This window comes from Oncorhynchus keta, chromosome 24, assembly GCF_023373465.1.
Source record: "Oncorhynchus keta strain PuntledgeMale-10-30-2019 chromosome 24, Oket_V2, whole genome shotgun sequence".
Lineage (NCBI taxonomy): Eukaryota > Metazoa > Chordata > Actinopteri > Salmoniformes > Salmonidae > Oncorhynchus > Oncorhynchus keta.
In genome coordinates, this window is record NC_068444.1 from 44,496,726 (window position 1) to 44,517,385 (window position 20,660).

Here is a 20,660-nt window from a genome sequence, read left to right on the forward strand (position 1 = left end):
GGAGTGTACCGGTGTAGTGCTGTATGGAGTGTACCGGTGTAGTGCTGTATGGAGTGTACCGGTGTAGTGCTGCTGGAGTGTACCGGTGTAGTGCTGCTGGAGCGTACCGGTGTAGTGCTGCTGGAGCGTACCGGTGTAGTGCTGCTGGAGCGTACCGGTGTAGTGCTGCTGGAGCGTACCGGTGTAGTGCTGCTGGAGCGTACCGGTGTAGTGCTGCTGGAGCGTACCGGTGTAGTGCTGCTGGAGCGTACCGGTGTAGTGCTGCTGGAGCGTACCGGTGTAGTGCTGCTGGAGCGTACCGGTGTAGTGCTGCTGGAGCGTACCGGTGTAGTGCTGCTGGAGGGTACCGGTGTAGTGCTGCTGGAGGGTACCGGAGTAGTGCTGCTGGAGCGTACTGGTGTAGTGCTGCTGGAGCGTACCGGTGTAGTGCTCCTGGAGCTTACCGGTGTAGTGCTGCTGGAGTATACGAGGCACCTGCAAGTTCCCGGGCATTTCTGGGGGGAATGGCCCTAGCCCTCACCCTCTGATCCAACAGGTCTCAGACGTGCTCAATGGGATTCAGATCCGGGCTCTTCGCTGGCCATGGCAGAACACTGACATTCCTGTCTTGCAGGAAATCACACACAGAACGAACAGTATGGCTGTTGGTATTGTCTTGCTGGAGTGTCATGTCAGGATGAGCCCGCAGGAAGGGTACCACATGAGGGAGGAGGATGTCTTCCCTGTAACGCTCAGCGTTGAGATTTCCTGCAATGACAACAAGCTCAGTCCGATGATGCTGTGACACACCGCCCCAGACGATGACAGACCGTCCACCTCCAAATCGATCCCACTCCAGAGTAGAGGCCTCGGTGTAACACTCATTCCTTCGACGATAAACGTGACTCCGACCATCACCCCTGGTGAGACAAATCCGCGACTCATCAGTGAAGAGCACTTTTTGCCAGTCCTGTCTGGTCCAGTGACGGTGGGTTTGTGCCCATAGGCAACGCTGCCTTACAAGAGGCCTACATCTTCTGAGCAAGCTACAATCATATATCTGAATGAGTGTTTTTAAAATGTGCTTTGAAATACTGTGATTTATGGCGTATACCCAGACTATACCAATAATGCTGATTGTTGTACTTCAACCTGTGGCGATGCCAGTTCACCAAATGCTTTTCAACTATTACTGGTTTTTAACAAAAGGCTAAGCTTGAGAGCCAATATATTCATTTCATTTCATTTGCAATTTTAATGAATAGTTAACGTTGCGTTATGGTAATGAGCTTGAGGCTATAATTACGATCCCGGATAGGGGATTGCTCGTCGCAACAGGTTAAGTACCTTGAACATGTTTTGATATATGAAGAAGTAAAGCTATTCTCACTGAACATACAAGACATCTAAACTTTATTTTTGCCTCTCTTTTCCCCTTCCCTCATTCCTCCCTCTCGTAGCGTGTAACTGCAACCTGCACGCCCGGCGCTGCCGCTTCAACATGGAGCTGTACAAGCTGTCAGGGAGAAAGAGTGGAGGCGTGTGCATGAACTGTCGCCACAACACGGCTGGACGCCACTGCCACTACTGCAAGGAAGGCTTCTACCGGGATATGTCCAAGCCCATCACACACCGCCGCGCCTGCAAAGGTATGGAGAATACTCCATCTCTCAGAACAGGGTTTATAGCGTAAATGGTCCTTTTCAATTCAGTCGATTCAGGAGATTAATTTACATGTTTTATTCAAAATGGGTATTTATTTACATCAACTGATGTATCACAGTTATAACAGGATTAGTACAACTATTCTAAGAAGTAGGCTGGCAACCTCACTTCCAACTCTTTGGCTCTTTCCACCCTCCTAGGGTAAAAACAAATTAATAACAAAGCCTCCTTAATTAAGTAAATCATTTGAATCCGTCACAGAAGCTGTTCTCCTGAAAACCCACATGAAAAATATTACACTGGACGACAAGCCACATTAAATTAGCAGCCAATTTAGTTATTTCTCGTGGAAAAAGTGGTTTTTGAATTGTGGAATGTTTAGAATTTGCAGTGAATGTTTTTCTGGCAAATTTATACACTGAGAGCTTTTTATCATTTCAAGAACAACAGCTGTTTCCTGCCCTTGTTGCTTGGGGAAATGTGAAAATCAATAGAAGAGGGAGCTGGCATTTTTTCTTGAGTCTATAGATTATAGTGAGAAGTTACGGGATTACTTACAGAGAACTCAAAACAACGTGGATGTTGAGAACTAGCAACACTATTAGCTGTGAAGGTCTTTTGTTGGAGATTCCATGGTGGGAATCTCCCCTCATTGGCTCCTGGTCAGTTTTCCACTCCGGGCCGACCCAAAACTGAGGGCATGACCCAAGTAACTATAAATGAAAAGGAGTTCCCAATGGTATGATGGCACATTACTATTGACCATATTATATCAATATTAAATACATTTTCATTATACTGTACAGTACAAACTTGCCACAACAGTGATTTTTTTTGGGGGGGGGGGGCACACCCATGCCATTTGTCCACTCACAGAGCAATTGACCACTGTGACACAGTAATTGACTTTAGCAATTGTTTTTTGGCATTCACAAATGACAAGTAACATACAGTATAATTACAGGTAGCTATGACTCAGCTGTAACAAAACGTATGTCCTTGTTGCCAATGCAAGACACATCACACACACGCAACCAGTGCCTGGGTGTGCTGCAGTGCTCGGGCCCTGGAGGCGATCTGTTTTTCTCAAAGCGGAGCAGTGCGCAGCAGGTCAGACCCGCTCAGCGGTACAAACTTTATCTCCCTCCCCTTGGGAGGCCAGATGTGACGGAAATTAAAGTTCCTGTGGAAACGACCGAAACGACCCTCAACCTGGGCGGCTGGTACCATGATTGATCAGACCAATCCCAGACCCTTTTAGGACCTGTCTCTTTCCCCCCCCTCACTTTCTTTCCCTCTCGTGAGGACCAAGCTCTCTTCTCATCTATTCTCTACTCCTCTCTGATCTTCTGATTCGTTCTAGCTTTTTCTCTGCCGCAGTGTTCATTATATTTGTCCACATGTGACAGGGCCAGGATAATGGTCAGGGTTTCAAATATGATCGGTGTCATGTCTGAAGTGGAGGAACGACAATAAAATACAGGTGTTTTAAAACATATATTTTATTTTATTTAACGAGGCAAGTCAGTTACGAACAAATTCGTATTTACAATAGCAGCCCAGGAACAGTGGGTTAACTGCCTTGTTCAGGAGCAGAACAACAGATTTCTACCTTGAAAGCTGGAGGATTCAATCTAGCAACCTTTCGGTTACTGGCCCAACACACTAACCACTAGGCTACCTGCCACCACTATGTTTAAAGGAAGTGAGGAATGGGCGGGTAGGTCTTGAGGGTTGGGGGGGAGGAATGTCTGCCTGCTTCCAATCAGACCTCCTTTGTGGACGAGTGTCCATGTCGGACCTGCAGTGTGTGTGTATGTGTGTGAGTGTGTGCTAATGTGTGTCCGCGTGCTTGAGTGAGTGTCCAACACACACTCTTTTAAGGATTGCCAGTTTAATGGACAGGCCAGACTCTGATGGAGGGTCAAGTGGCAGCGTCTCTCCCATCTGCTCCCAGTTACACCCTGGTGCTTAGGTAACACACACACAGATCCCAACCCCCCTCCACCCCCCCATCCGCAGTGGCTCTCTGTGGGGTTCTCAGCTCCTGCACGCCGGGGCAGCGGCTGCTGCCACTCTCAATCCACGGCTTTATGCTGCTACGTGCATAAAAACAGCCAGCAAATTAAAGAAACTTGCAGGCCATCACCGGTGCGACTGTAACCAGTCTTACCTATGAGGTCTTCAATGTCAGCCCTTTATGTGCCTCCTAACATGTTGTAATGTTGGCATCTATGTTGACTAGAATGAATGGATTTCAAATTCAGACCGTTGAGTGGGTCAGCAGCACTTTCCAACAGAATGCCACAAATCGACTCTATACTGAATGTATTGACACCTCCAGGTAGCTTCTGAAGTGGAGCTTAATCATTTTTATAGAATCACTTTATAGAAAGGGAATTAGGAAATCCAAGATGAGTCATTCCAATACCAAAAGGCCCATGCCTATCAGGTTTGAGGTATGACCCAGATGCAGACCGTGTCGAAAGAAACAAAAGTGCATTTCTAATACAAGGGCAGGCAAACGACAGGTCAAAGGCAGGCAGAGGTCAGTAATCCAGTGAGGTGGGGAAAGGTATAGAACGGCAGGCTCAGGGTCAGGGTCAGGGCAGGCAGGGGTCAGTAATCCAGTGAGGTGGGGAAAGGTATAGAACGGCAGGCTCAGGGTCAGGGTCAGGGCAGGCATGGGTCAGTAATCCAGTGAGGTGGGGAAAGGTATAGAACGGCAGGCTCAGGGTCAGGGTCAGGGCAGGAGGAGGTCAGTAATCCAGTGAGGTGGGGAAAGGTATAGAACGGCAGGCTCAGGGTCAGGGTCAGGGCAGGAGGAGGTCAGTAATCCAGTGAGGTGGGGAAAGGTATAGAACGGCAGGCTCAGGGTCAGGGTCAGAGCAGGAGGAGGTCAGTAATCCAGTGAGGTGGGGAAAGGTATAGAACGGCAGGCTCAGGGTCAGTGTCAGGGTCAGGGCAGGAGGAGGTCAGTAATCCAGTGAGGTGGGGAAAGGTATAGAACGGCAGGCTCAGGGTCAGTGTCAGGGTCAGGGCAGGAGGAGGTCAGTAATCCAGTGAGGTGGGGAAAGGTATAGAACGGCAGGCTTAGGGTTCGGGGTCAGGGTCAGGGCAGGCAGAGGTCAGTAATCCAGAGAGGTGGGGAAAGGTATAGAACAGCAGGCAGGCTCAGGGTCAGGGCAGACAGGACCTCAAAACCGGGAAGGACTAAAAAACAGGTGCAAGAACAGTCCGGAGCAGGGGAACAAATGCTGGTAGGTTTGACGAAACAAAACGAACTGAGGGAGTCAGTACCATTTGAGCTGGTAATGAGGGAGGGTGTGGTCGGGTGGGGGGTGGGGGGTTAGTGCTCTGTTCTTCAGACACACATGTGGCTGTTCCGTCCGGCTGGGGTGTCAAAATGCATCTGTTCGTTTGCTTCGTAAATCTGACAGCTCACATTCCGTGCAAAATCCCCACCACCTGACCCGGCTCCAAACTCACGGAAGGCTTTGATTGGCTGTGGTTTGGCAGGGTTTGTAGTAGAGTGTTAGTCTGTATTGAGTGGGGTGACGCACGGGGAGGTTGAAAGTCAAATGTGGGTCCGGACTCAAGGTACTTCTGGTACGACTTAGTTCCTGTTTTGTTCCATGTCTACCATGTGACTTCTCTACTGCCAAACGCTCCGAACTTGTTCCTGTGCCTAGGTGCAGCGCGGACTGGGCCTCCATCTCTTTTTGGGAATTTTGGGCATCCCTGGGATTGGTGCCCCTTTAGACGTGTTAATGAAACACAGCTGATAAGTCCACAACATTTAACCGATTCCTACTAAGGGGAACAACAAAGCAAGGCCCTGAAGAAAACTCCTGTTAGCAGCTGCCATTCCTTGGCAGGCCCTATCAGAGACTATTTGGTTACTGGGTTTTCCCCAAATGCTTGTTTCGCCATTTCTTGTCGTTTTTATGAAAGCGAGAGGACAATTACCAGCTATCACATTACAGTTGCAGGGATACTTCAGGATTGTTGCAATGATGCCCGTTAACTACCTCCCCAGAGTGTGATGAACTTGTGGATACCATTTGTATGTCTCTGTGTCCAGTATGGTAGAAGTTAGTTGGTAGCATGCTAGCTAACGCTAGTTAGCAACTTCCTTCAAACTGCACGCCCAGACATAAAAATAGTATCCACTAGTTCTGACTCTGGGGAAGTAAAGGACCTCATTGCCAAAATCCCAAAGTATCCCTTTAAGTAAGGCAGTTTGCTTTGGCCATTTTGCAGCTCAGCGAATGTGTTTTCTAATTAAGTAGGGGAAAAGAGGCGTCCTCCCCTATCTTTTCAAGGTTTTTTGGCCAAAAGCTTTTCTCGATGCCAGAACTGATCGACAAGATAAAATGTACCATTTCATTATTAAATCATGAAGTTTTTTTTTTTTTTTTTTGAAAGCATGGTTTTTTATTGACTCTGGATAGAGGAACTGCAGTTTCAAGCCTAATCATTTAATCACACCCTTTAAAGCAGAATGTTACTGGGATATTACAGTTTGTGTTTTTATGTGTCAGGTCTGTCAAATTGGACCAGTCTAAAGTGTAATGGTGATACTTGATAGTGTGTGGATGGAGAGGTTTATCTTCCGATAGTATGTGTGGTTTCTTAAACACATTCACATTTCTGTTTTAACTGTTGAGCTGGGTTGAGCCAAGGTGAGGTGAGGGAGATTTAGTATTGTTGTTGATGATGAGCACACCAGAGGCAAAGTTTGGACCATGTTATCTCTCACCCTCTCCCTTTCACTGTTCTTCCCCTCTGTGTCTCTCTCTTTATTCTACTTTTTTATTTATTTTTTATTTTACTAGGCAAGTCAGTTAAGAACAAATTCTTATTTTCAATGACGGCCTAGGAACAGTAGGTTAACTGCCTGTTCAGGGGCAGAACGACAGATTTTGTACCTTGTCAGCTCGGGGATTTGAACTTGCAACCTTTCGGTTACTAGTCCAACGCTCTAACCACTAGGCTACCTTGCCGCCCTTTCTCTCTCCTCTCTCTCTTTCTATCGCTTCTCTCGCTCTCAATTTTAACACACCATTTTTCTCTTTCTCTCTCTCTCACACTCTTTCCACTTTCTCTGTATTTGTCCCTATCCCCTATTCTGCTTCTCTCTCTCTTCGCCTGTCTCCTCTCTGTCACCTTGTAAAGAGCTCTTGGAAGAGAAGAGTTGACCGACAAGCCGAGTCTTGTATTCTGCAGCTTTTTAGACATAAAAAGCCCTCTATTGCTCAATGTGCGTTTGGACAGCCAGAGCATATCATGAAGGACAGAGGGACTGGGACTCTTTCTGGCTGGCATATTTCTGTTGGCACTCGGCGGGCGGCGGGCGGATTTTCGGGAAGCGATGAAACGGCAGTGTGGGTGTGTGTGTCAGTGTGTCACACACACACAGGCACCAGCGTAGCACTTGAGAGACTAGACAAATGGAGGCTTTTCTTCCCTGTCCACACAAACATATGCAAACACACACAAATACATGTATGCACTTGCACGCACAAACACACACGTATGCATGCGCACAAACACACCTTTGCAGGGTATTGCCAGGTCCCAAAACCTGGAGGCGACAGTGGCAGTGTAGCCCAAGTGAGCAGAAGTAATCTCAGACCTACAGTCTGGAGGATAGAGGCAATAGACTAGAGGAACACTCAGTCCCGTTGCATCTGGAAAACTGTGGAATACTATGGCAGATGATGATTAACTAGGATGTGTTGTAATACGGAGCCTATTCATGAAAGGGTTCAAAATGCCATCGTGTTTGAGTCGAGTCACAAATAAACCTTAAAAGTGACACTGAACATCTGTGTGACTAACTATTGATTGTTTCTCAAAATGCCACATCTAACCCCCCCCCTTGCCTTCTCTCTCCCCTTCTCACCTCCCTCTCCCTCCCTCTCTCCAGCCTGTGACTGCCACCCGGTGGGTGCGGCAGGGAAGACATGTAACCAGACGACGGGCCAGTGCCCCTGTAAGGACGGCGTGACGGGCATCGCCTGCAACCGCTGTGCCAAGGGCTACCAGCAGAGCCGCTCGCCCGTGGCCCCCTGCATCAGTGAGTAGATCACATACACACACACACTCATAGCTTGCAGGTCAACCTCACGCACACTCGCAGGTCACATATTCACTTATAGCTCTCGTAGCTCACACATACATACATACACAAGCAGACACATAGGTTTCACAATTATGGGTCACACTCACAAGTCACGCTCAAACAAACTGCTTGCATATACTCACAGCCACAAACACAGAGGGCCACTGATTGCAAATACAGTACTTCCACTGATGACTGAAATAAATGTGTGCTTCTGTTAAGTGCATGTCAATGACTTTATGACACAGGGGAGGCCCCAAAGCAGGAACACATTCGAGGCCCCAAAGCAGGAACACATTCTCATGAGGGAAGCGTCATGTATTGATGAACCATCTTTCAAATACATCCATCATGGTGTGCATGATTGTTGTGAGTGGCTCTGTGTGTGTAACATAATGGGGAAACCATACCATTGTACGATACTAGAGAAACCATACCCATGTACGATACTGGAGAAACCATACCCATGCACGATACTGGAGAAACCATGAACCATGTACGATACTGGAGAAACCATACCCATGTACGAGACTGGAGAAACCATACCCATGTACGATACTGGAGAAACCATACCCATGTACGATACTGGAGAAACCATGACCCATGTACGATACTGGGGAAACCATGACCCATGTACGATACTGGAGAAACCATACCCATGTACGATACTGGAGAAACCATGAACCATGTACGATACTGGAGAAACCATGAACCATGTACGATACTGGAGAAACCATGACCCATGTACGATACTGGAGAAACCATGAACCATGTACGATACTGGAGAAACCATGACCCATGTACGATACTGGAGAAACCATGAACCATGTACGATACTGGAGAAACCATGACCCATGTACGATACTGGAGAAACCATGACCCATGTACGATACTGGAGAAACCATGAACCATGTACGATACTGGAGAAACCATGAACCATGTACGAGACTGGAGAAACCATACCCATGTACGAGACTGGAGAAACCATGACCCATGTACGATACTGGAGAAACCATGAACCATGTACGATACTGGAGAAACCATGACCCATGTATGATACTGGAGAAACCATGAACCATGTACGATACTGGAGAAACCATACCCATGTACGATACTGGAGAAACCATACCCATGTACGATACTGGAGAAACCATGAACCATGTACGATACTGGAGAAACCATGACCCATGTACGATACTGGAGAAACCATGAACCATGTACGATACTGGAGAAACCATGAACCATGTACGATACTGGAGAAACCATGAACCATGTACGATACTGGAGAAACCATGAACCATGTACGATACTGGAGAAACCATGAACCATGTACGATACTGGAGAAACCATGACCCATGTACGATACTGGAGAAACCATGAACCATGTACGATACTGGAGAAACCATGAACCATGTACGATACTGGAGAAACCATGAACCATGTACGATACTGGAGAAACCATACCCATGTACGATACTGGAGAAACCATGACCCATGTACGATACTGGAGAAACCATGAACCATGTACGATACTGGAGAAACCATGAACCATGTACGATACTGGAGAAACCATGAACCATGTACGATACTGGAGAAACCATACCCATGTACGATACTGGAGAAACCATACCCATGTACGATACTGGAGAAACCATGAACCATGTACGATACTGGAGAAACCATGACCCATGTACGATACTGGAGAAACCATGAACCATGTACGATACTGGAGAAACCATGACCCATGTACGATACTGGAGAAACCATGAACCATGTACGATACTGGAGAAACCATGAACCATGTACGATACTGGAGAAACCATGAACCATGTACGATACTGGAGAAACCATGAACCATGTACGATACTGGAGAAACCATGAACCATGTACGATGACCATGTTTAGAGCCACACATGTAATATGGCAGGTACACCTGTTTCATTCCCGGTCTCATTTCTATAGCCAGATAACACCATTGCCTGTGTTTGAAAGAGAAAGTCCGAGTTTCCGATTACTTTCGCAGCAATTGTTAAAAAAATAAAATAATTAGACAATAACCCCAGAAACATTTGCTCACTCTTTGGCCGGGTTGTAAAAGAGAATGTGTTCTCAGTTAACCTGCCCTGGTGAAACCAAGGTAGGGATAGAAAGGTTCCAATCTGGCATCAGTCACACATCATGGTGGTCTGGTCTGTTCTGGTGTAGATCAGTGCTACTCTGAGACCCCAGTACTTGTTTACCGTTCAGGCTTTAGTACAGTCACGTGTGTGTTTGTGTGTTGCGTGCGCGTGCTCTGTGAGTGAGTGTGTGTTTGTATGTATGAATCGGACCACTTGTCCACCACCTGCGGGCTGGGGGAATAGAGGGTAGCTTGCCATCGTGCTCTGCCATGTGGTTTGGCACAATGATCCAGACACACACACACACACACCAGACTTGTGTAACCTTGAACAAGCCACAACAGACCATGCCGTACCCTGCTACGCTATACCACGCCGTGCCACATGGTGCTGTGTTGTTGCTTTCACATTGGTGTTACAGAGCAGATGGTGGAGGGGAAAAAAGGAGGAAACAATGGCGCTCACGGCCAACTAACCAACCATACACTTTCCAGGGCCACTGAAGACACCCAATGAGGAGAGTGTGTTTATTGGCCTCAGTGTGTGTGTCTGTCAGCTCATGCATGTACCAAGGCATCTCTTCCCAAAACGCCCTCCATTTTGTTGGTACTATCCATCAGTCCCCGGTCAAGCCCTTCTGCCCCCTAACAGAGTAAAACAAAGAGACCAGGACTGCTAACGTCCAATTAGTATGATACCACTGCCCCTCATCTCAATATCCCTTTTTCATCTGAATATCTACCCCTCAACTCTTCACCTTCAAAGGACACGCCCACAGCTTACTGTGCCTCTGACCAGCTGCTCTCCTCTCCTCCCTGCCTTTACCAAGCACTCCAAAGCTCAATGCCCTATTTCTTTTTCTTTGTGGGGGTGTCCATAATTTCAAAGCGAGACAACTGCCACTTGCCTCTCAAAACACTATTTCCAAGGAAGCCCCCTGTCTGTTTGTTTGACTCCAACCCGGTTCATCGTCCCTCTAACTCCCCAGTCGAAAGGCAAGTCCCTCTGGGTGCACGCTAACAATGCTAAGCCAGTGTCCAATTAGCCTGTTGTTATCATTATATCATTGAGGCAGTGGATTTGTTGTTAGCATTAGCATTATTTTTTAGTTGTATTAGCATTTGTATTGAAGAATGACCCTTGTTTTGGAGGGAATTCCTTAAGGATGGGATTGTTTTGACTGTGGTCGAGACCGGCGAAGGGTTTTGGTTGAGCTAATCAGGTGTATTGAGGGAGTTTGCATCTGTCTGATATTTCCATTTTAAAATACATTGATATCTTGCACAATATGTTTGTTTGGTGCTACAGTTCTCAGAGGAAGAGAATTCGATTCAAAGTATATTTCCACAAAGCGTGTGTGCGTGTGTCAATATCACTATCTTTATCTCCGTGTATTTTCAACCTACACCCTCCTTCCTGTCTTCCTCCTATGTCAAATAACTGTGATTGAATTCAGGCATACCGAATCTGCTTGACCACATATGCAAACAGTAGGCATATGGCCAAAGCAATGTCTGTCTACATCAACTATATGGACATACATTGTACATACATACATTTCCATAAAGCTCTTGTTAAAACTCTGTGCATGTGTTTCAGAGATCCCAGTGGTGAACCCTACAGCCATGGTCAGCAGCAGCACAGAGGAACCGGCAGGTCAGTTACTCCCCCAGGCTCATTTCACACCTGACACCTGTGTAGGAGAAAAGAAACACCCTTTTTAAGATTTCTGGCATCCCTTTCTAACTGTGTTTCTATGTTGATGTTCCATGACTGCTCTTAATCCAAGTGAGATGTTCCATTGTCTTAAAACCTGGGGGAGGGGGGTTGAGTTTCGGCGACCAACAGTTTGGGTCAATTATCCCCCCTCCCGTTTTTTAACGCTTTTGCCTCGTGGAATCACAGCCCTGTGATTCATCACAGCCTTTAACGACATAACTCAACGCTGCAGCGACCACAGATATACCTCCCACAACTACATCAACCCCTCCTCAGCTTTCACAGTTGGGTTGAGATACGGTCCACTTTGCAAGGCCCAGGGCAGAAGATATGTGCTGCAAGGCCTGGAAGTTCTCACAACCCACATGAACAAATACTATCGTAGACTATGGTATAAATACTATAATATTCACTGTAGTGTTTTTTTCACACTTTACTGTAGTATTCACTGTAGTGTTTTAGTCCCCCCAAAAAACACTACAGTGAGCCAAAGACAGACTTGGTCTCAACTTGAAGGAATTGCAATAGGAGGCAACTTAAAATAACTTCAATGTCTAGCTCGGCCGTGACAGTTGTGGTGTCATCTCATCAGCCCAACTGCCAGACCACAGCTAGCCCACCGAACCCAATCTTTGCTTGGGATTGTAACCCACACACAATACACACAATACACTGTGTTTCTGCTTCCCTTGGAAAGTGTTTTTCCACTGTGACAAACAAAGATGGCGTAGCAGTCAGACGTCTTGTCGTGTCGTGTCCCTTGTATATATCTACTCAGCAAACTGGATGCAGTTTATCACAGTGCCATCCGTTTTGTCACGAAAGCACCTTATACCACCCACCACTGCGACCTGTATGCTCTAGTCGGCTGGCCCTCGCTACATATTCGTCGCCAGACCCACTGGCTCCAGGTCAGTCCATGCTAGGTTAAGCTCCGCCTTATCTCAGTTCACCGGTCACAATGGCAACACCCATCCGGAGCACCCGCTCCAGCAGGTGTATCTCACTGATCATCCCTAAAGCCAACACCTCATTTGGCCGCCTTTCGTTCCAGTTCTCTGCTGCCTGTGACTGGAACGAATTGCAAAAATCGCTGACTTTTATCTCTCTCACCAACTTCAAACATCTGCTATCTGAGCAGCTAACCGATCACTGCAGCTGTATATAGTCTATCGGTAAATAGCCCACCCATTTTTACCTACCTCATCCCCATACTGTTTTTATTTATTTACTTTTCTGCTCTTTTGCACACCAATATCTCTACCTGTACATGACCATCTGATCATTTATCACTCCAGTGTTAATCTGCAAAATTGTAATTATTCGCCTACCTCCTCCTCCTTTTGCGCACAATGTATATAGACTCTCCTTTTTTTCTACTGTGTTATTGACTTGTTAACTGTTTACTCCATGTGTAACTCTGTGTTGTCTGTTCACACTGCTATGCTTTATCTTGGCCAGGTCGCAGTTGCAAATGAGAACTTGTTCTCAACTAGCCTACCTGGTTAAATCAAGGTGAAATAAAAAAACAATAAAAAAAAACAAGAAAAATTGTTTATCGTCAATTCATCTCTGCACGAATGGGCAACATACAGGCAAATGTCCCATCCATCCCTCTCTCTCCTCCCGCCCAGCCCACCATAGACGATCATACCTCTCCTCCTTCATAAGGCCCTCAGAAACCCAAAACCTGAAAATGTCTCGCTTTTGTGTGTGTGTGCGTGTGTGTGTGTGTGTGTGTGTGTGTGTGTGTGTGTGTCAAGGGGTGGTAGTTGCAATTTGTCCGTGTCACCGCGCTGTGAATAGGTGACAGGGGAACAAGAGTAACCAGAGCCGCCAATGCATGTGATTGTGTGTTTTCAGACGCGGCCCTTCTGGGTCAATGGGGGGTTTTCCAGGTGAATGCCCATCAGTAAGTGACTCTTCATGGGAAAACACACACTGGCCCTGAGCCAGAGTTTCACCACTGATATCATGGGCTGCACAGCTTGCCTCTGTACCAGGGTACCATGCACACACATGCAGGAACGCACACACAGATGTGCATATACAGTTGAAGTCGGAAGTTTACATACACCTTAGCCAAATACATTTAAACTCAGTGTTTCACAATTCCTGACATTTAATCCTAGTAAAAATTCCCTGTCTTAAGCCAGTTAGGACCACCAAATGTCTTAATAATAGTAGAGAGAATGATTTATTTCAGCTTTTATTTCTTCATCACATTCCCAGTGGGTAAGATGTTTACATACACTCAATTAGTATTTGGTAGCATTGCCTAGATGTATTTGGCTAAGGTGTATGTAAACTTCCGACCTCAACGATATATATAAACACCAGTCTCAATGTCAACAGTGAAGAGGCACCTCCGGGATGCTGGCCTTCTAGGCAGAGTTCCTCTGTCCAGTGTCTGTGTTCTTTTTCCCATCTTAATGTTTTCTTTTTATTGGCCAGTCTGCGATATGGCTTTTTCTTTGCAACTCTGCCTAGAAGGCCAGCATCCCGGAGTCGTCTCTTCACTGTTGACGTTGAGACTGGTGTTTTGCTGGTACTATTTAATGAAGCTGCCAGTTAAGGACTTGTGCGGTGTCTGTTTCTCAAACTAGACACTCTAATGTACTTGTCCTCTTACTCAGTTGTGCACCGGGGCCTCCCACTCCTCTTTCTATTCTGGTTAGAGCCTGTTTGTGTTTTTCTGTGAAGGGAGTAGTACACAGCATTGTACGAGATCTTCAGTTTATTGGAAATTTCTCGCATGGAATAGCCTTAATTTCTCAGAACAAGAGTAGACTGACGAGTTTCAGAAGAACTTCTTTGTTTCTGGCCATTTTGAGCCTGTAATCAAACCCACAAATGCTGACACTCCAGATTCTCAACTCCAGATATTCTAAAGAAGGCCAGTTTTATTTCTTCTTTTATCAGCATAATAATTTTGAGTTTTCAAAAGGGTTTTCTAATTATCAGTTAGCCTTTTAAAATTATATATTTGGATTAGCTAACACAACGTGCCATTGGACAACGTGCCATAGGGTTTCTGGCATGATAGTGTTGATGTGAGCCATGACCAGCCATTGAAAGCACTTCATGGCTACATACGTGAGTGCTACGGGGTGTTAATAATTTAGGCAGGTTACTACCTTCGCTATCTTGGGAACAGGACATTTTTTGGTATGTTTAAATATTACAAACTTACAGGGAGAGGTTTAAAATGTAATTGAAGACACTTGCCAGTTGGTCCATGCATGCTTTGAGTACAAAACCTGGTCATCTCTTTGGCCTCGCAGCTTTGTGAATATTGACCTGTTTAAAGGTCTTGCTCACATTGGCCACGTGATCACACAGTCCTCCCGAACAGCTAGTGCTCTCATGCATGCTTTAGTGTTGCTTGCCTCAAAGCAAGCACAAAAGGCATTTAGCTTGTCTGGTCGGCAAGCGTTACTGGGCAGCTCATGGCCGACAAGCTTCAGAGCCGGTCTAGTAGGCTTCAATCTAAGTCCTGTATGGACGCTTTGCATATTTTAATGGTTCATCTGAGGGCATAGCGGAATTTCTTATAAGCATCCGGATTAGTGTCCCCCTCCTTGAAAGCGAAAGCTTTAACCTTTAGTTCGGTGCAGATGCTGCCTGTAATGGAGTAAAGGCGTTCTGGAGTTTCCCCCCTCTGGTTGCACATGTAACATGCTGGTAGAAATGAGGTAAAACCGGGCTCCTGAGTGGCACAGTGGCCTAAGGCGCAGTGGTCTAAGGCAGTGCAAGCTATGCCAGTCGAGATTCTGGGTTCGAGCCCAGGCTCTGTCACAGCCGGCCACGACCGGGAGACTGCATAAACGGTCTTAGTGCCAGCATCGGTTTGTGGTGGTAAATAGACAGCTACGAATTATATAGATGTGAACTCTCTTGGTAGATAGTGTGGTCTACAGCTTATCATGAGGTATTTTACCTCAGGCGAGCAATACCTCGAGACTTCTTTAGTATTAGACATAGCGCACCAGAAGTTATTGACAGTGAGCTCTTCAGTAAGGCCATTCTACTGACAATGTTTGTCTATGGAGATTGCATGGCAGTGTGCTCGATACACCTGTCAGCAACGGGTATGGATGAAATAACCGAATCCACTAATTTGAAGGTGTGTCCACATACTTTGTTTTACATATAGTGTGTATCAAATCAAATGTTATTTGTCACAGAATACAAAATGTGTCGACCTTACAGTGAAATGCTTACATACAAGCCCTTAACCAACAATGCAATTTTAAGAAAAATAAGATCTTATATACATACCGTACATACACACGCGCAAGCATATATGTACACAAACAACACTTTAGAGCCCAAGCCCCTATGGTTAAAAGCCAGGGAGCAGGTTGAACCTTCCTTTTCTACTTGACTGTCCGGTTGAACTGCTCTCCCACATCACTAAGTGTGTTTTCTCTCCACTCCTATAGTTCGACATTCAACAGATTTATTCAGCTCTCCCCATGACAGATTCAGTGTGGTCTACTTCATCAATTCATTCAATGCGCCCCTTCCACAACTCACGCACCCACGCACTCATACCAAATCCTCTCTCTCTTTCACATACTCACACACACATTAACCCAGGTTTGTTTAACTGTGGTTTATTGAAAGCTGCTGTGAGTGAGAGGTATAGGCACTAGGCAGCTGCTCTGGCCTCTCTCTCTCTGCTTGTCACTAATAAAAGGTCCATCACTCTGATATATATGGGCCAAGCCTCCCTGACATTTTTACTGGCTCCTCGGCCTCCTCTCTCTCGTCCTCCTCCCCCTCCTCCTCCTGCCCTAGTCTGTTCCGGCTCTCTCCAAACCGTATGCGACTTACCCAGAAACCGTTTCTTGGGCCACATTCCTGCGAGCAATCACTTTTATTTAGTTTGGTTTTGGAGGGCGAGACCGCTTCCCTTCACAACTTCTGAATGTTTTCACTTTGAAGGCAGCTAGAGAGGGAGACCAGGGAGTTCGCAGATACCCGGGCTCAGTGTCTTTGCGATTTTTACGCTAGCTGTAAATTCAACCTGGTGTCTTCTGGACTTTTCCGTGTGTCCCTTTCAAAAGCCTGAATAAAATGAGATCAGACACCAAGCTCCCTGGCTTGCTCACTAGAAGTCAGGTCAGCAACTCTTGTGTCCCTCTGTGACCTTTTAAACCAAACCATATATTAAAGTACACCATCCTTTTATAATCACAAACTGTAGGCAAAACTAGTACTGTAGAGGTGGTTTAATGAACATGCTTGACCCTTTTGCCCTTTTGTCACAACTCCCACTGCAGTGACATCAAAGCCAATAGGCCATTTTAATAGTCATGTGTTTTCTGATGTCCTATATAGATCTCTGTGGGTTCAATTGAATCAAATCCGTACTGCAAAAGTTGTTCAACTCCCACTAAACATGGTCAAGAGAAACACATCGACCGCACGGCAGCTTCTTCCTCCGTACACGTACAGCGGTCAGCTTTGTGGTCTCTTTCTGGTCGTGGTCTCCCAGCCATCCAGCCATGACCACTTCCATACACGCTGTCTATTCTCTGGGCCCCAGAAAGGCAGGAAGACATGTCAAACGGAACACTCCCCCCCCTGTAATATTTCACCGGCCGCGACTCCCCCACCGGTTATTGCAGGGGCTTACATGTGATTTGCCTAAGGTCGTATTTTACTCCAACTAACCCGACCAAACCTAACATTTCCTCTATCCAGGCGCCTGTCTCAGAACCCCGGCACATGTGGTGGTGTGTGTGTGCGTGTGCGCATTCGGCCGTTTGCGTGATTGCGTGTGTGTGTGTGTTTGCGGGCCTGTGTGTGGGTGCGTGTGTATGTTTGTGTCTCTTGGTGTGTGTGCTACGTGCGTGTGAAATGTGCATTTAATTGAAAACACTCTTGGTGTGTGTTTTCAGTGTGCAAAAGCCTGCTGCGTGTAATGATTCCTAATGTGTATTCCAACTTCTAATGTGAAACAGTCTTAAGTGTGTAATAGTTCTGAAAATGTAACCATGTCACCATCTTCACTTTTTTATCATCTCCAGTGTGTAACTATTGTCTTGTTATGTGCGTAATAGTCCCTATATCTGTCAATGTCCTGTTTTGTGTGTAAGTGTGTAACTATCCCCAGCAAGTTAGACTTCCAGATGTGAGACTGGACTTCCAGACGTGAGACTGTACTTCCAGATGTGAGACTGGACTTCCAGACGTGAGACTGGACTTCCAGACGTGAGACTGGACTTCCAGACGTGAGACTGGACTTCCAGACGTGAGACTGGACTTCCAGACGTGAGACTGGACTTCCAGACGTGAGACTGGACTTCCAGACGTGAGACTGGACTTCCAGACGTGAGACCGGACTTCCAGACGTGAGACCGGACTTCGAGACGTGAGACCGGACTTCGAGACGTGAGACCGGACTTCGAGACGTGAGACCGGACTTCGAGACGTGAGACCGGACTTCGAGACGTGAGACCGGAGACGTGAGACCGGACTTCGAGACGTGAGACCGGACTTCGAGACGTGAGACCGGACTTCGAGACGTGAGACCGGACTTCGAGACGTGAGACCGGACTTCGAGACGTGAGACCGGACTTCGAGACGTGAGACCGGACTTCGAGACGTGAGACCGGACTTCGAGACGTGAGACTGGACTTCGAGACGTGAAACTGCCTATTTGTGTGTGTAAAAGGTACTCTTTCTTTTATCAGCAGATTGTGAGTCATATTGCAAACCAGTGAAAGGGAATCTGAAAATCAACATGAAGAAATACTGCAAGAAAGACTATGGTGAGTGATTGAAGAGACAAATGCAGCCTATTTATTTATCAAACATGATTGGTGAATATGGTGAAAAAAGGAAGTACCCATATTGGATCTGTGACTTATAACAGTGAATTATCAACCCAGCACTCCAAAACATGATTTTTATGTTATTACTGGCTTTTGAATAGTATTTTCAATTAGTTTTTCATTTTTGTTAGTACTGTACCTGCATCAGTTGTAATGGTTGGTTTGTCTGTGTGTCTCGTCAGCGGTGCAAGTCAACGTGCTGGACATGGAGACGGTGGGCGACTGGGCCAAGTTCTCTGTCAGCGTGGTGTCTGTCTACAAGAGCCGTGGCGAGCCACTCAAACGGGGCGACAACGTCCTGTGGATTCACATGAAGGACCTGGCTTGCAAGTGCCCAAAAATCCAGATGAGCAAGCGCTTCCTGGTTATGGGCACTAGCGAGACCGGGCCTGGGGGTTCTGTGCCCGGGGGTCCCAGAGCTGGACCAGGGGCCATAGGGGCCACTGCAGGAGCAGAGCGAATAGGGCTCCTGGCCGATAAGAACAGCCTGGTCATCCAATGGAGAGACATTTGGACACGGCGCCTCCGGAAGTTCCAGCGCAAAGAGAAGAACGGCAAGTGCAGCAAAGCATGATGGGAGAGAGAGCAGCACATCCCATCCAACACCACCCCCCCACCCATTCTCCTACCCCCCCATGACCCCTTTCTAGCTCTCAGCTAGTTCACAAACACGACCCCACCCCCGACTCCCTAAAAACCCTGAACCCCAAAGTGGGGACACTGCACATTACAGAGACTGCATGTATTTTGCCTGTTTAAGGACCACTTTGTGTATATTATATAACTACTTCATTTTTATTTTGTGCTTTAATCATGGGACTCTTATCTATTGGTCTGCCTTAAAAAGGGACCATTAAAAAGGGTACGAAATGACAACGACAGCAAAAATGTCCACTCTTGCCCCACTCACAACCCCCCCACCCCCCCTTCAGACTGCTTTAGTCCCCCCTCCTGTCACCATGTTTTAGTGTTTTGAAACTATCAGAGTTCACATTTCCGTTCTTGTACCAGGAGTATTTATGAAGCTCGGATAATCGGAGAGAGAGAGACTGATTTTTTTTGTGTTGTAGCAAAGTCCCTCATGCAGGCTGCAACCAATGAAAAGGAAAAACTGCACAACCTCAGCTCGTCTGCCTACTCCACCACTGTTTCACTGTCTCTAAACCCCCACCTTGTTCTACGCAACTGAGATTACTAGCCTAGAGAGGCCATTTTGCCTTGTACTCTTATTCCATATGTTAAGATATGTAGACATCAACTCTCTGCAGTAGCATCTCTGGACCAGACCCCACAACGGCTGCATCCTCGTCCACAGAGGATCGTCACCACAACAAGAGCTGTCCCCACAGGGGCCTTCTCCACCTCCAAACCTCACTTTTACCACCACTGCCATTGCAGTATGTACATAACTTCAGACAGAGGCACCTGCTACACTCTAGTCTACACGCTACAGCTGTTGACAATGACCCCACCACTCACTCACTGGTTCTACAGATCCAGTCATAGACAGACAGTGAGACTGCTTAGAGACGGACTAACTCTAAACTCTAATATTGTTTCTCCTTTATTCTATATTCACGTAATTCTGTTCTCAGATTCCTATACTCCTACCGACCTACTGTCTCACTATCTAAGTGAAGTCCCAGAACCCATGCACCCCCCCCCCCCCCCTGCCAGCCCTCACACCATGAGCAGGAAATTGAACCATGCATCATTATCTGACTAAATATATATATTATTATTTTTTTAGAGAGGGAGAGAGAGAGACTCCGGCAGAGTGGAAAGTAGCCCGCTCCACAACAGAACAACAGCCAATACCCCAAACTTCAGGAGGATATTATGCATAATGTCTTCCTGTGTTAGTTGATAAAAAGGTCACATGTCGTTGTGTGACCAATATGTTTGTTATTTCTGTCTTTCTCTTTTTCTACCACTTTTGACGATGTGTCCAATGACGGGCTAGTGATCGCTTGCCAAGAGAAGAGCTCAAAACAAAGAGTGCCATTTCACGAAGAACAGAAAAAGGTTTAGCTCTACCTTTTCAACTGTAGCTTTTTGACAAAAGAGTCCGGAATCTTCTAGGCGACATGTTTTTTGTACATTTGCATGTTTGTGGTTTTGCTGGTCTGTCCGATGCAAAGAAAAAAGTTACAATTAAGCAGAGCAAGGAATTAACAAATGTTAACATCACAATCCAGAGGAAAC

At 46.4% G+C, this 20,660-nt stretch overlaps 1 protein-coding gene across 2 annotated transcripts in view; it reads left to right on the forward strand.

Moving 5' to 3' along the window:
- Positions 1-20,340, forward strand: part of LOC118374123 (netrin-3-like) — a 93,711-nt gene extending 73,371 nt beyond the window's left edge. Inside the window, exons 3-7 of one of the 2 annotated variants that reach the window (XM_035760486.2) lie at positions 1,440-1,628; positions 7,577-7,726; positions 11,491-11,547; positions 18,318-18,392; positions 18,638-20,340. In XM_035760486.2, coding sequence (XP_035616379.1) covers positions 1,440-1,628; positions 7,577-7,726; positions 11,491-11,547; positions 18,318-18,392; positions 18,638-19,029 — 863 coding nt within the window. In that variant the 3' untranslated portion in view covers positions 19,030-20,340. Of the gene's footprint in view, positions 1-1,439; positions 1,629-7,576; positions 7,727-11,490; positions 11,548-18,314; positions 18,393-18,637 lie in introns of both variants that reach the window. The other variant, XM_035760485.2, reaches the window with a different exon arrangement.
- Positions 20,341-20,660: the final 320 nt, after the last annotated feature.